Source organism: Moschus berezovskii, chromosome X, assembly GCF_049115385.1.
Source record: "Moschus berezovskii isolate FMDL1 chromosome X, NW_MosBer_1.0, whole genome shotgun sequence".
Classification (NCBI taxonomy): domain Eukaryota; kingdom Metazoa; phylum Chordata; class Mammalia; order Artiodactyla; family Moschidae; genus Moschus; species Moschus berezovskii.
The window spans coordinates 13,977,786-13,994,507 of record NC_142488.1 but is presented as its reverse complement, the minus strand read 5'-3'; the positions used below and the strand labels follow the sequence as shown (position 1 = coordinate 13,994,507).

At 37.9% G+C, this 16,722-nt stretch overlaps 1 protein-coding gene across 4 annotated transcripts in view; it reads right to left on the bottom strand.

The window, feature by feature from the left end:
• Nucleotides 1-16,722, bottom strand: part of MOSPD2 (motile sperm domain containing 2) — an 87,070-nt gene that overhangs the window by 48,726 nt on the left and 21,622 nt on the right. For all 4 annotated transcript variants that reach the window (XM_088833557.1, XM_055438293.2, XM_055438294.2 and 1 more), the window contains exons 3-7: nt 15,385-15,540; nt 13,386-13,472; nt 11,534-11,688; nt 7,306-7,366; nt 4,947-4,985 (exon numbers count right to left, since the gene is read on the bottom strand). In XM_088833557.1, the coding sequence (XP_088689683.1) occupies nt 4,947-4,985; nt 7,306-7,366; nt 11,534-11,688; nt 13,386-13,472; nt 15,385-15,540 (498 nt within the window). The remainder of the gene's footprint in view (nt 1-4,946; nt 4,986-7,305; nt 7,367-11,533; nt 11,689-13,385; nt 13,473-15,384; nt 15,541-16,722) is intronic.

Here is a 16,722-nt window from a genome sequence, read left to right as displayed (position 1 = left end):
ATTTAAGGACAAACTTGTCTGAATCTGTTTAAAAAAAAAGTGGGGGCAGCAGTTGAGATTTTGACAGAAACTTCATTGAATCTGTAAATCAACTTTGAGGTACTGCCATCTTAGTAATTAATAGGTCTTCTATAGAATCCATGAACAAGACATGAATACTTACCTAGATCTTGAATTCCCTTCAGTGGTATTTTATAGTTTTCAGTGTATGAGTCTTCAACTTTTTATTATTTTTAAGTATTTTATTCTTTGTGATGCTATTACAACTGGAATGATTACATAATATCATTTTGGGTTATTCATTGCTAATGCATAGAAACACAATTGGTTTCATGTATGGACTTTGCATCAGGTCACCTTGCTGAACTTGTTTACTGGTTCTAACAGGCTTCTGTGTGTATATGGTTTGTATTTCTTAAAATTTTTCATATAGATGTCAGCTGCAAATATGAAGAGCATGACATCTTTTCCAGTCTGGATGGTTTTTCTTTTTCTTGCCTAAGTGCCCTGATAATCTAAGTGGTAAGAGCTGACAATTTTATCTGGCTCCTGATCTTAGGGGGAAAGTATTCATTCTTTTACTAAGCATGATGCTAACTGGGGGTTTTCAAAGATGAAGTTTTACACATATGTCCTTTATCAGGGTGAGGAAATTCTCTTCTGTGAAGAATGAACTTTACCCAAAGAAAGGTCTGGCCTTTATCCTCAGTTTTCAGAAGTAATCTTCATGTTTGTTGGAGTGTCTTTGTTTACCTATATGCCTTGAGTCACACTGGAACAATATGATTTAGTTTGGGGGTTTTGGGTCACATAGTATCTGTAGACCTCTGGAGAGACTGGAGACTGAGATGAACCATGTGATAAACTGGTCAGGCCTAAGTAATGGAGCTCCAATAAAAACTTTGAACGTCAGTGTTTGGGTGAGCTTTCCTGGTTGGCAATACTCTATGAGCATTGTCACGTACTGATGGTGGGAAAGTAATGCACTTCACATTTGGTACTTTCCTGGATTCTGCCATATGTTTTTCTTACTTGGCTGATTTTCATCTGAATCCTTTCTCAGTAATAAATCATAGCTGAGTATAATACCTTTTGGTGAATTCTGTGAGTGACCGTAGTAAACCTAAGGGTGGTTTTGGAAACCCCTTTACATTACAGTTGGTATCAGAAATAAGAGTAGTCTTGTGTGAACTACTGTGATCCCCACTAACTTTTCAGATATTCCAACTCTATTCCTTCTATTCCTAGTTTCTTGGGTGCTGTTATCAAGACAGAGTAGTGGATTTTCTCAAATGTTTCATGTGTCTATTAAAATTATCATGTGGTTTTTCCTTTATTAATATGTTGAATACCTGGTTTATTTTCATATGTTGAACCAACTTTGCATTCCTGAAATAAATCCTACTTGATCATAGCATACAATACCATTCACATGCTTGCTAGATTCAGTTTGTTAATACTTTCTTGAAGGTTGGTTCATTTATATTCATAAGGAATATTAGTCTCTAGTTTTCTTTTCCTGTGATGTTTGATATTAGGGCTATACTTGCCTCATAAAATGAGTTGGGACATGTTTTATATTTTCTGGAAGAGTTTCAGAAGAGTTGGTATTGATTCTTCTATATAGGTCTAGTAGAATTTACTAGTGAAGCAAATACCTTGTTCTGACAACCCAAGAGACAACTCTACACAAGGACATCACCAAATGGTCAATACTGAAATCAAACTGATTTATATTCTTTGCAGCCAAAGAGGAGAAGCTGTATATAGTCAACAGGAACAAGACCTGGAACTGCCTGTGGCTCAGATTATGAGCTCCTTATTGCAAAATTCAGACTTAAATTGGAGGAAAGTAGGGAAAACCACTAGGCCATTCATGTATGACCTCAGTCAAATTCTTTATGATTATACAGTGGAGGTGATGAACAGATTCAAGGGATTAGATCTGGTAGCGAGTGCCTGAAGAACTACAGATGGAGGTTTGTAACACTGTACAGAAGGCAGTGACCAAAACCATCCCAAAGGAAAAGAAATGCAAGAAGGTCAAGTGATCATATGAGGAGGCTTTACAAATAGCTGAGGAAAGAAGAGATGAGAAAGGCAAGGGAGAAAGGGAAAGATATACCCAATTGAACGCAGAATTCCAGAGAATAGCAAGGAGATATAAGGCCTTCTTAAATGGACAATGCAAAGAAACAGAAGAAAACAATCAACTGGGAAACACTAGAGATTTCTTCAAGAAAACTGGGAATATTAAGGGAACATTTCATGCAAGGATGGACATGATAAAGGACAGAAACAGTAAGGAACTAACAGAAGCAGAAGAGATTAAGAAGATGTGGCAAGAATACACAGAACTGTACAAAAAAGGTGTTAAAGACTGAGATAACCATGATGGTGTGGTCACTCACCTAGACTCAGACATCCCACAGTGTGAAGTCAAGTGGGCCTCAGGAAGCACTACTAAGAATAAGGCTAGTGGCAGTGATGGAATTACAGCTATCTAAAATAGTAAAAGATGATGCTGTTAAAGTGCTGCACTCAATATGTCAAAATCTGGCAAACTCACGGGTGGCCACAGGACTGGAAAAGGTCAATTTTCATTCCAATCCCAAAGAAAGGCAACACCAAAGAATGTTCAAACTACCATACAATTGTGCTCATTTCATATGCTAGTAAGGTTATGCTCAAAACCCTTCAAGCTAGGATTCAGCAGTACATGAACCCAGAACTTCCAGATGCACAAGCTGGGTTTAGAAATGGCAAGGGAACCAGAGATCAAATTGCCAACATCCACTGATCACAGAAAAAGCAAGAGAATTCCAGGAAAACATCTACTTCTGCTTCACTGACTACGCTAAAGCCTTTGTGTGGATCAAATCAAATTGTGGCAAATTCTTAAAGAGATGAGAATACCAGATCACTTCACCTGCCTCCTGAGAAACCTGTAAGCGGGTTAAGAAGTAATAGTTAGAACCGGATATGAAAACAACAGACTGCTTCAAACTCGGAAAGGGGTATAACAAGAATGTATATTGTCACCCTACTTATTTAACTTATATGTAGAGTACATCATGCGAAATGCTGGGCTGGGTGAATCACAAGTTGGAATCAAGATGGCCAGGAGAAATATCAATAACCTCAGATATACAGATGATACCACCCTTATGGCAGAAAGCAAAGAGGAATTAAAGAGCCTCCTGATGAGGGTTAAAGAAGAGAGTGAAAAAACTGGCTTAAGACTCAACATTCAAATAGTTATATTTGACTAATTTAAAAGTAAATACTCTGCCAAATGAAAGACTTGTTTTCTAAGTACACAAACAAAAACACTCAACATTTAAAAAGCTAAGACCATGGAATCTGTCCCATCACTTCATGGCAAATAGAAGGTGATAAAGTGGAAGCAGTGACAGATTTTATTTTCTTGGGCTCCAAAATCACTGTGGATGGTGACTGCAGCCATGAAATTAAAAGACATTTGCTCCTTGGAAAGAAAGTTATGACAAACCTATTCAGCATATTGAAAAGGAGAGACATCACTTTGCCAATAAAGGTCCATAGAGTCAGAGATATGGTTTTTCCAGTAGTCATGTATGGATGTGAGAGTTGGACCATAAAGAAGACTGAGCGCTGAAGAATTGATGCTTTTGAATTGTGGCACAGGAGAAGACTCTTGAGAGTCCCTTGGACTGCAAGGAGATCCAACCAGTCCATCCTAAAGGAAATCAATCCTGAATATTCATTGGAAGGACTGATGCTGAAGCTCCAATATTTTGGCCATCTGATGGGAAAAGTCAACTCACTGGAAAAGACCTCTATGGTGGGAAAGATTGAGGGCAGGAGAAAGGGGTGACAGAGGATGAGATGGTTGGATGGCATCATCAACTCAATGGACATGAGTTTGAGCAAACTCTGGGAGATAGTCAAGGACAGGGAAGGCTGGCATGCTGCAGTCTATGGGGTCACAAAGAGTTGGACACGACTGAGCGGCTGAAGAACACCAACTAGGGAAGCCATTTCGGGTCTTGGCTATTTTTTATGATTTTTAAAATTAATAATTCAAGTTCTTTTGTTATACTTATTCAGAATCTTGAGTCCATTTTCATAGTTTGTGTCTTTCTAGGAATTTGTTCATTTCATCAAGGTTATCTAATTTCTTGGCATGCAATTATTCAAAATATTCCCTTGCAACCCTTTAAATTTCTCTAAGGTCTACAGTGATGTCTCTTCTTTTATTCCTGACTTTATTAATTTGAGTGGTTTTTTTTTCCATTCATCAGTTAAGTTTTGTTAATTTTGTTGAACTTTTCTTTTAATTTTTTATTTTTTTAAAATTTTTATTGGAGGTTAATTATTTTATAATATTATACAAAGAACCACGTTTTGATTTCATTGTTTTTCTGTACTGCTTTCTATGTAACAACTGACTTCGGCAAACACAAATGAAAATGCACATTCTAAAAATAACATTAAATTTACAACCACACTGAAGCTGGTAAAGAATGTTTTTCAAGGGTTTAAACATTTTTTTTGTCAAAGAACATATCATGTGACAATAGAGATTTGGATAAGTATTAGATTCATCCCATTTTCTTGCTCAACTCTTGAAGCCCAGGAGAAAACCTAGCCAAGGCCTGCATTCTGTGATATACCTCATCTGAAGGTGACAAACTGAGGCTTCTGGCTACAGTTTTACCTGACTGGTTCAATATTTAAAAGCTGTTTAGGCATGAATAAAGGGTGTCCTCGGAGCCTGGGAACAGAATGTTAGCCCAGTTTGCCTAGGAACAGCCTTTGACTATTCCAGCTCCAGAATGTTAAAATTACACACCAAGCACAATACAAACATTTTTTAAAAAACAAGTATAGAAATATCGCTAAACTGGGAAGAAAAAAAAAGAATCAGACATTTTGTATTAGGAAAGTATAAGTAATATACTCACCGTTCATTATCCAAGGCATATCGAAGATCACCATTTTTGCTGAAAGATGGGGAAAAAAAATAATTGACTGTAACTCAGTCCCGCAAGAGTAGTATCACTTATACCTGACCAAGAAAAAGCTGTGACGTAAATGGAACTAAAAGCTCAGATATATGACACAGTTTCAATCCCATGAAGTGTGAGAGGTGCTAGAAGTAAACCAACTTCTCACAGTGGTGAGGGGTTCACCTAGGAGGATGGCTTATGTGTAATGAAAAATGCGCTATCACTGCCTGCTGACAAATACCCTGTTCCTTTATTAATTTATAGCTTTTGTTTTTTTGCAGAAAAGTACAAAAAATAGTTAAGTGGCTAAGTGGAGACTCTGGATGTGGCATGTGGTATTAGTGCTAAAGTCCACTGATTCAATGTCTAATTTATGGTTTCAATTATAATTTTATAGAGATTATATTGTTAAACCCACTCTTGACAGTTGTCCTCCTCCTTTTTAGTAAATCATGTTTTAAGAAACAAAACTTGTTTCAACTTTTCTTAATATTATCAGCCCTAGGAAGCCAATAATTCCGAAGTATACAGAAATATTAGTTGTATACTTAGATGAAGATATTAAACAGCTCTATTAACAATTGTGACAAAGAATCAGAACTCACAAAGGGGACTTTTGATATAAAATTCATCCTATTTCAGATGAATCAAAAGACAATTTCATTCTTCTCTGAACAGGGAACCTCCTAGAATAATTAAGGTAGGACAACTAAAGTACATGTAGGGAAGAAGGTACATGGGAAGAGGTACCCTGGTGCTTAATACCTCAGTCTTCATCTGAGATATGCCTCAAAAGATCTGGATTCAATAGTTTAAGAAATAATAGTTGCATTTCATGACAAATTTTAAAGCATAATTAATCTAAGATTCTATAAAATTCAATGTCTGTAAAGCATTATGCAGCTAGAATATATACATTATATAGTTACTTGGAATGATAGTGTTCAATTCATCTTCATATAGACCCATGAATTTATTAACAGTTTCCTCAAAAGAATCTTAGATGTATTTTATAAAGTAGTAATAATATTTGTGCTCTTCAAAATGTCTCTTCACAAACTACTTTGGCTATTTCAATAAAAAAGTGGAGATTTTTCTTTCATTTTGTACACAAAAGAAAGAAAACCTAATAATATGGGGTAGTGTTTCCCTACTGACCAATGACTGGCACCACTTAGCAAGTCTTAATGAATCAGGGTACATGCCAGATCCAGGAAGAATTCAGAAGGAACAGCAGATCCTACAGGTTCCCCAAACCAAACGTTCCTTTACCTAAAAATGTTCATGAACACTCTCTCTGAAGACACAAGAGCACAGGGCTACGAGAGGCACTGATCCTTGATATCCATCATGCTTTCTGTCTGCTCTTCACTTCACATTAACACTAACGTGAAAGCATGTCAGCAAAAACCACCACAATAATTGTAAAGTTATCAGCCTCCAATTAAAATAAATAATTTAAAAAACCCACCAGAAAAAAAAGCTTGACCTAAAAAAAAAATACAGTGACTTAGGGATTTCATGCTTTAGTGTCACCTGAGTTACAAGTCCCAAAGACCCCAACTGTGGAATTTGCCAGGGATGTGTCCAACCAGACCTCTGTTTCCATTTTCTGATATTCCTGTTGCATCTCTCCTGTGTCTTTACTTTCATCCCACAGGGGTCAAAAGTTCTTTGCTATCTATGTGGGATGGCATCTTGATTCTCCAGGGGGAAACCATCATATAAATCTAATCAATCTAACAAGAATACATAACATGTAGGAGTGCTTCATTTAGGTAATTAAGAGAAGACTCACAATTAAAAAACAAAATCTAAATGCCAACTAGTTAAATGTTATGCCAACTAGTCAAGTTCTTAGTAACAATTTAAAAATATCAAATTGATAGAAACAGTGCATTTTATGTTTGAGTTGCTTATCACACAGTATACTTATCAATACTGCTCATCTGTGTCTTGCATGTAAGAAGCTCCAAATAATACTTAATTTCTCAGTTGAAAATATTAGTAAAAATGGTACAATCTTAGAAATATATATATATGTTTTTATGTCTCTATATGTGTGTGTATGTGTGTTACAGGATGATAAATACACAGATAATAACTTATACTCTTAAAACTAAAAAGGACAGTGATTATTTATGGAAATTTTCTCCTGTACCTACTAGGATATGCGCTTAAACTTCTATTAACACATTTAAAGCTCTTCACCAAAATGTAATGTCTCAGGTTCTAAAGGCTATAATAATATAAAGCTCACAATTGTCATTGTCTATCATTTCACTATATTTTTATAAAAAAGACAGTTACTTACAGAGGTATTTAGGGTAATAAACCTTAAAGCAGTTGATGATAAAGCGTACAAAGTCCATGTCCTAAAATAAAGAATATACATATAAATCTTTAAGACTGTCCACATTAGAAAATTTTAAATTGCGTATTTCTAAGGTGCTCAATAAAAATGAGGTAATTATTAAAATCTTTAAAAATAGCTCATAAAGTAAGTATCTATATTCCCAGAATTTGGTTTTAAGTCATTCAGTTCAGTTGCTCAGTCGTGTCCGACTCTTTGCGACCCCATGAATCACAGCATGCCAGGCCTCCCTGTCCATCACCAACTCCTGGAGTTCACTTAAACTCATGTCTATCGAGTCGGTGATGCCATCCAGCCATCTCATTCTCTGTCGTCCCCTTCTCCTCCCGCCCCCAATCCTTCCCAGCATCAGAGTCTTTTCCAGTGAGTCAACTCGTCGCATGAGGTGGCCAAAGTATTGGAGTTTCAGCTTCAGCATCAGTCCTTCCAATGAACACCCAGGATTGATCTCCTTTAGAATGGACTGGTTGGATCTCCTTGAGTCATTAAGATACTTAATCAGTCTTAAAACTGAATTAAATATATAGCTGAGTCCCTTTGCTGTTCACTTGAAACTATCACAACATTGTTTGTTAATCGGCTATACTCCAATACAAAATAAAAAGTTAAAAAAATTGAGTTAAAGAAATTAAATGCTTACACATCATTCATGTTACCTTAAACTAGTTAGATACTTCAGGCTGCTAAGATAATGTGGCATTATAAAATGGATCTAAAAAGGAACTCTCATAGAAAAACTCTAAAAATCTGATGAACAATTAAAGAATTATTAGAACAAATATTCAGGCTACAGCCTGACTACTGGGAATGGCAATATATATGTATATAAATTCTGATATCTCTTTTTTAAACCTAATTTCTATATTTAATAATAGTCAATAAAATATATTTTATTAATCTTTCACACAACAGTTAATCTGATCATACCAGTTTGCTGGATCTACTTCTACCTTTGTTCCTCTTATGTAGAAATCAAGAATAAGAATTTTTTTTTTAGTTTATATTTAAATACTGTTCATTGACTTCAATTTCTGGGAGATATAGCTGACTGTTGGCTCTACTGCACTAAACACAGCAACATGAAATTAGATTATCAGGGATACTATCTAGATGGATCATTTCATTTCGTATGTTTCCACTGGCCATGGGATGACTTACTCAGCAACTATCTTGTAAGGACTATAGGATGAAAAACACAACCAGGTAAACTTAAAGGCATCAATTACTAAAAGGTGAGCTGTCCTGGAGATCTGAGTCTATAAAGTTATTCCTAGCATGCGAGTTATCGCATCTTTTAACTCCAATAAACTGAAAATAAGCATCCTTAAGTATCTTAAGTATTTGTTATGGAGTAAACACGAACATATAATAATACTTTTATAATTAGTCATTATATCTAGGGTTTAATAATCTGTAGTAAAGTAAGAATCAAAGAGAATACCTCAAAATTTATATATTTAATTACCTAGTACATGATCTGTGGCCCCCAGACTTTGCCTAAAAAGTCCTTGTCCAATATTCTTGTTGGAAATACCTTTTATTTCCAAGGTATTGAATAAAATAAAAGGTATTAAATAAAATAAATACCTTTTATTTAACTGAATCACCTGGCTTATAAAATCCCAAATTATTGCTAATTCAAGTCGATTTAATAGGATGCCACTGGTGTAAGTATATTGGTAGGTACTACATAAAAAAGTTCTGTGAAACGCATTGCTCCGCATTCTGTGAGGATATTTTTAAGGATCCTAATCATTATCCTGTAAAATGTCTTCCCTGTGAAGACCCATGAAAGACTTTTCTTCTAGTTCAAGTATCAGGAATGGATGCACTTCTCTTAAGACAGGTTTTAAAGTATGTCCACTGAGTAATTTTAAATGTTTCCATTTCTCTCAGGCAAGCTTAAAGCCAAATTGGTGGCCTAACTCTACTAAGTAGCTTAGTCGGTAAAGAATCTGCCTGCAGTGCAGGAGACCCGGGTTCGATCCCTGGGTTGGGAAGATCCTCTGGAGAAGGAAATGGCAACCCACTCCAGTATCCTTGCCTGGAAAATCTCATGGACAGAGGAGCCTGGTGGGCTGCAGTCCATGGGGTCGCAAAGAGTCGGGCACGACTGATCGACTAGTTCTAATAAATAATTGTAAACAATTTTTGACTTACAATTCTGCATCTTTACAGGCCAACTTAAATCTTTTGTGAATTGCGAGGATTATATATAATTATATATATATAAACATTATTATGTATAAACATTAAAATATATAAACATTCAGTTTGGTTTAGTTCAGTTGCTATATAAACATAATTCAGTTAAGATTCTAGTACTTGGAAACAATGATTTAAACACTAAGTAATGCAAATAAATATTATTTATAAATTAAAGATAATGAAATAAAATATAAGTAGCTTGAAAAATTATCAGACAGCTCAACTCTCTGCCCCTGTATTTGTCAATAAAAAACATTAACATTTTTAAATGATTCTGGGTTAATTCAAATACTAATTATTAGAACAGTATCATACATAAAGGATAACAGAATCATAATTTATTTTCATGGAATATTTATCTAGGCATTTTGGTTTAGATTTGAGATATAAAATGATTTACTATAATCTAGAACTCACTGACATGGAAACTAGATTGAAAAATGAATCAAGGGCAAATGACTCAGAGATACAGAAAGATGAAAAAAAAAATGTGGGCCTACTGCCTAAAAAAACTCTAGCTTTTTTTTTTCATGTCTAAAGTTTCCCTTTTTGGGGTGAGGTATCACTATGATCAATCCTGGGTGTTCATTGGAAGGACTGATGCTAAAGCTGAAACTCCAATACTTTGGCCACCTTATGCGACGAGTTGACTCACTGGAAAAGAGTCTGATGCTAGGAGGGATTGGGGGTGGGAGGAGACGGGGACGACAGAGAATGAGATGGCTGGATGGCATCACCGACTCGATGGACATGAGTTTGAGTGAACTCCGGGAGTTGGTGATGGATAGGGAGGCCTGGCGTGCTGTGATTCATGGGGTCGCAAAGAGTTGGACACGACTGAGTGACTGAACTGATCACTATGATATAATTTCATCGACTTTTTCATCTTAAAAAAACTGTTTTCCAGTATTACTGTGAATTCTTTACAAACACCACTGTACATAGCTACACATACGCCATCAATTAGATATACCATAATTCACCACTTCACTGTGTTGACATTTACATTTTTTCTAATTTTTCACCATTTTAAATGACACTCTGAAAAAAATCATTCTGATGTACAAAGGTTTATTTTTTGTACCAAGGTTTATTTTTTGTACCAGGGTTTATTTCTTGAGAATAGGTTTCCAGAAGTTAATTACCAGGCAAAGAGTATGAATATGAACACTTGAAAGATATTAACATACTTTGCCAACTGGATTTTCAAAAAGATTTCAACACTGATGCAGGTGGGTCCCCAAACGCCACTTCACTGCCACCAGCATTAGCCCAGGTTTGAGTGTTAGAGACAACAGCTCTAATAAACAGACAACAAATCCCCATCACTGCTGAAGGGTTCGCAGTCAGCACTAAGGGCTCAAATGAAAGACTGGTAAGTTTTATTTATTTTCTTAAGATTGGCAAGAATACCTGAAGAAAACTGGTTTTGAAAACTAAGCAAATCAAACAGAAAGCGAATTTAAAGGAGCCAACAAGAAACCCCAACAAAATCACAAAGTGCTGGATATGCAAAAATGCAAGTGAACATCCTGCCACTGCAAAGCAGGTAATGGTATGCTGGAGAGCCTACACTACCATGCTCCACACTTTCAGGGTGCCCTCCTCTGTGCCAGGCACAGGGGAGGCACTACAGAGGATACTGGCTTTGACAGAGAAGTTCACTGCTACCATAGCTACTCATTACCCTGCCAGCCTTGACATCCAATACCCTGCATATCAGGCAAGGAACATTTCTAGGAAACATACAGTTTCAATGCCAAATATGTTTAGTTTTTTGCAAATCCTATTCCATGTTTGACTTCAATCACAATTCCGGGCAGGGGGAATAAATTCCAAACATGACTTGATTAGCTCAATTTTATAGGATTCTTTGGTTGAGTGGCTGGTGACGGGAAAGACAGGAGAGGATGACGACGCCATGATAAACAATGATTCAGAATGAATGAAAAATTCTTACTATGCTATTTAGTCCAGTCTCTGATAGGTCAAACATCACTGTAACAGGCTTCCCATTTTCTCTCTTAGCATACCGTTCCAACCAGAATGCAATAAGCTTCTTTTTGTCCAATATGGTCTTATGGTCTTTTGTATGGTACTTCACCCTGATCCAGACTTTAAGCAGAACATAAGATTAAAAGAAGAAAAAATATTTATAGAATTATAATACTATTTTATGCATATATCATTCCTTTCCCTTGACATTTTTAAATTTATATTTCGTTCCTCAGATTAAAAACATCTCTTCCTTCTTTTAAATGAGAAACAGTGTATACTCATGAATCTTAAAGAGTCACAGAAATGTATTTCCACTCCCCCCCCTTAGAAAATACACTTTCCCCCTTAGTAAGCAAGGGAAGAAAGAAAATACAGGTGAACAAGTAATTTTTGCTAATAACCTACAAGTATAATAATATAAATAATATAATATTTGCTAATAACCCTGTGCCTAACAATAAAGAAAGCACTAGAAAAGCATTTTACCCAGAAGAAAAGCCCAGACAGAAGCACAGTGGTGCCGTGCGTGGGGACAGAGCATGGCGAGTGTCGAGCGTGGCGGCAGCGAGGACAAAATGTGGCGAGCAGTGGGAGGAGTAGCTGAACAGAGAGACAGAGCTGGGCTTGAAGGACTCTGCGTTAAACACTTAGGTGTTCTGATTTTCCTATTTCAAACATCTCTGGGCAGCAGCACAGAGGGGAGACTGCAAGAGGCAGAGAGGGCGGCCCAGCAGGCTTCATCCTGGGAAGGGCCTGGGGTGGGGATGGGTTGGGACTGAAGCGAGGAAGTGCTGCTGAAATCAGAGGAAGGGCTCAAGTGAAGCTCTGTCCAGGGAAGAGTCGACGGCTTGTGGACCTGAGCTTGGCAGTACAGGGAAGGCGGTGGCGGGATGCGTGTGGTGCACTGAGTTGTGCTGAAGGCAGCCAACCACCGATCCAGTGCGCAGCTGGCCACGTATGTGCATGTGGCCTGGGGGACAGCCTGGGGTCACCGCTGTTTGCAGGACAGGGGCTGAAGGAGCCCGGGTACTTGACACCACCCAAGGAGGCTGCATCAGCTGGAAAGGAAAAGAGGCCAGGAAAGGAACAAAGCCTGGGAGATACACGTGAGGCACCAAGTGGAAGAAGAGAAATGGGAAAGGAAGCTTGAGCAGGAGGAGCCGGCACTGGGAGGAAAATGCTCTGAGAGGGCGGAGACACAGGAGCTGATCACAGGCCGCCGACCAGGCGTGCAAGGCAGGCACGGAGCGTGCAGCACTCTGCTTTGGCAGGCTGACTGCTCAGGATGAGGGCTCCGAAGCGGCCGCTGAGTCCCAGCCTTGGTGCCAACTGAGCTGCATTTTGGGCAAAGGGGAGAGAGGACTGACAAGGGAGGCCTTGGGACAGCAGGCTGATGATCGCCTCACTCTCACACTGATTTAGGAAGAAGCAAGGGGAGAAGCCTGTGGGTAACTTGAGAAAAAAAAAAGTCCATTTAGCCATCCTCAGTGACTGTCAAAAACATTCTCCATCAAGATACCGGGTTGAATTTTAATATCAGTAAATTAGAAAGAAGAAAATGATTCTGAGTTACATCATTTTGGCTGTGTGATGGGATGTGGCATTTGGGCCTTTACAGCCTGCTTTATTATAATGCAAATGGTACATTCAACTACTAAGTACCTGATGCTTTGTCCACCTGGCCCTAACCACTCTCACTGTAGGAAACCTGACGTGTGGTTCATACACAGAAAGTTCTGCCTATTATCAATTCAGTTGAGATGGATGACATCTCAAAATCCTGAAAAGCCAGTACATATATGAAATATACTCACACAACTTGTTGCCTTCTTTGTCATAACCGTGGAGATAAATGCCACCAATTTCCAATAGCCACCTGGGAATGGAGGCTTCGGTCAGGTCTAAAATGTGACAAACTTTAATGAGTAATTCTAACTCAGAGGTCTTTTTAAGAGAATACTTACAACATAAAGGTTACTAATATATAGTAGTTCTGGTACAGAAACAGATAAGGCTATTTTTTTTAAAAAGATACAGCTTTTGCAAACATCCGGAAAATACCTCTGATGATAAAAAAAAAAGTGTTTCTTACTAAGTAGGAAAAACCTACATAAAGACAGAGATGAGAAAAATGGAAAAAATCCATTTCCTTTTACATGTCAGCCATTATGATACGGACACATTTTCATGTTCTGATTTTATTTCTCATAATGACTTGCAAACAAATATCACTACTGGACAATTTTGGAAGAACATGGCAGTAAATATCCACATCATATTCTCAGAGGTGATGTAAGAAATCACTATGGTTTCTCTAGTAAAATGTTTTAGTCTATTTTTCTACAAAGTCTGATAACCAGCAGAGTCTAACACATTTAAAATCTTGGCACAGGTGGGAAATACTTCAAGAAAAATGTTAGATCTTTTAGCAGGAGGCCTGCTCTCTAGCAAGGTCAAGAACCAACACAGCAAGGCAGCAAATGCCAAGGCTTTTGTGTCATTCATCAGTACTTCCCTAAGAACTCTCAAAGATGTCTTTATCTTTCCCCACCCCTCTTTCATCATATCTCTGCTATTGGCCACTAGAAACTAGCAATTCTATGTAACAGAAAACTAACATTGAATTTAAGGTTTATCCTGTACTTGAACGAGTTAGGAATATAAGGTTTATATTTCTTGCTTGATTAATAAATGCTCACTGTTCAAATTACCTACAGTTTTTATATTTCCATTCTAATGATTTTTTAAATACCCTCCTTCTGATAGATTCCTTCTCCAAATATGATGACTGGAAAGAGTATCTGCTCTGGATTTATTTGTTGACTTTTGTATTAAATCTCCAGACTCAGTCACTCCAGAGTTTATAATCCTTATGGTCAGGAAACTCTTCTTTAAACCTCATTGAAACCAGTAGTTTCAATGACTTATTTGAAAAGACCCTGGTGCTGGGAAAGATTGAAGGCAGGAGGAGAAGGGGATGACAGAGGATGAGATGGTTGGATGGCATCGCCAACTCGATGGACATGAGTTTGAGTGAACTCCAGGAGTTGGTGATGGACAGGGAGGCCTCGAGTGCTACAGTCCATGGGGTCGCAAAGAGTCGGGCACGACTGAGCGACTGAACTGAAACCAGTAGTTATGCCAGTTTCTTCCTGTTAAATTTTTTAGGAGGAGAGAGATAATGGGTAACCTTTCCTGAAAAGAGGTCTTCATTTACTTGAAGACTACTACATAATCCCCTCTAAGATTTAAAACTTTTTTTGGGGGGGGTGGGTGATGCACAATTTCAATCTAGAATTGGACCTTCAATCAAGATGTTAAGAGGCGGCGGCTACAGGCACCCTTGGGGATAAGCCTGCATTTTGGGGATTCCCATTCGTCTAGTAATTCCACATGGAGCACCTATTAGCACAAGCAACCCTGGGAACAGAGGCAGACACCAGGCAGCAACTGAGAAAAACAGGCCAACAGTATCTCTTTCTCTCCAGGCTTGGTGGTAAAGATGCTGAGCTGCTAGTTTAATTAGGGTTCTAAACCAAAAAACTAGAGAATAGGAGACTGTGCTGTTAGTGAAGAACGTGAGTGTGATTCAGCTCCTTGGCAATCTGATTTCCTTGTGAATAATCCTACTTTTAAGACTTACTTATAAGATGCTTCTTTCAAAGTGTTACTGGGTCTTTATAAAACCTTGTACCCTGATATTTATGATGACTGCCAAGAATATTTCCAAATATGCTATTCGATAAATGTAAAATAGTAACATTTATGCAGGGGAGGGATACAGTACAGTCAAGGTTAAATTGAACAGCTTACCATTGACAGCCATTTCTTTCCTCCACTGAAAACTCTCATCAAGCATCTTCAGTGTTTCATCTATGACATTATGCCTCCAAGCCAAGTAACCTTCAACCCAGTTATCATCTTGCTGTAGTCTTTCAACATCACGTGAATCATACTTATCTGACTTATCTAGGGGAAAAACAGTAATAAATATCCATGTCAGATAAATTCTGCAGTGAATGATAACCAATACTAATACCAAAGGAGAAGAAAGACCCGAAGGATACAGCTAAGCTATTTGAAGACAGACACAGGGATGCAGTTCAGATGAAAATGCAATTTAAAGGATTGATGGAATTTCTAAGTGTGACTAAAATAAAGTTATCTAAAAATTGCAGCTTTATTTCAAGACAAGCCACCACAGGTGTTAAAAAAAAAAAAAGAACACAGTAAAATATTTTGCATAACCCTTTCTAAAACCATAAACGAAGATCTGGGAAGAGCAATTATGTTATCAGAACTTGAAGTTCTCACCCTAGTCAACGAAAAATGAACTTTTGTGTAAAGAAATAACGAAGTCGTACTTAAAAAGCCATGTGTTTGGCAAATGTCTTTTTTGAAAAGGAACTAAATCCAAAATGGAAATGATGTATGTAGCAGTCAACATTTCCCATAGTTCACTGGAATGTGTGTGTGCTTGCGTTAGTTGCCCAGTCATATCTGACTCTTTGCGACCCTCTGGACTGTAGCCTGCCAGGCTACACTCATGGACAGAGGTCCATGGAATTCTCCAGGCAAGAATACCGGAGTGGGTTGCCATTCCCTTCTCCAGGGACCTTCCCAACCCAGGGACTGAACCCAGGTCTCCCACATTGCAGGCAGATTCTTTACCGTCTGAGCCACCAGGGAAGCCCTAGTTGGAGTAATTGTTGCCAATGACGTCTCATTATCCACCTACACATGTTCTCATCAACCTCTACATACCTCTATACCCTCCTTCCATGCCCCACTCTATTTTCCTGTAACTGAAGTTTCCTTGTCTCCTTACAACCACCTCTGCACATCCAAATTCTACCATTCTGTAAGACTCGTTTCAAATGCTTCCTCTTCCATAAAATTTTCCCTAGGCCCAGAAGTAATTCCTTTCCCTGTGAATAGCTAGCAGACCTGAATTATCCCTTTCTTAAGGCACTTAGCGCATTTCCCCTTGAATCAGTTACTGGCATTTATGCCATATCTTCCTGTACAGAGATCTTAACAGCACAGTCTATAGATCCTAAGAAGCCCCCAGAGTGGATTACAGCAGAGCCAATGAAAAGACTTTTTAGGAAATATTTGTGGACTGAATCTTTTCCTTCCCTATTTTTATTT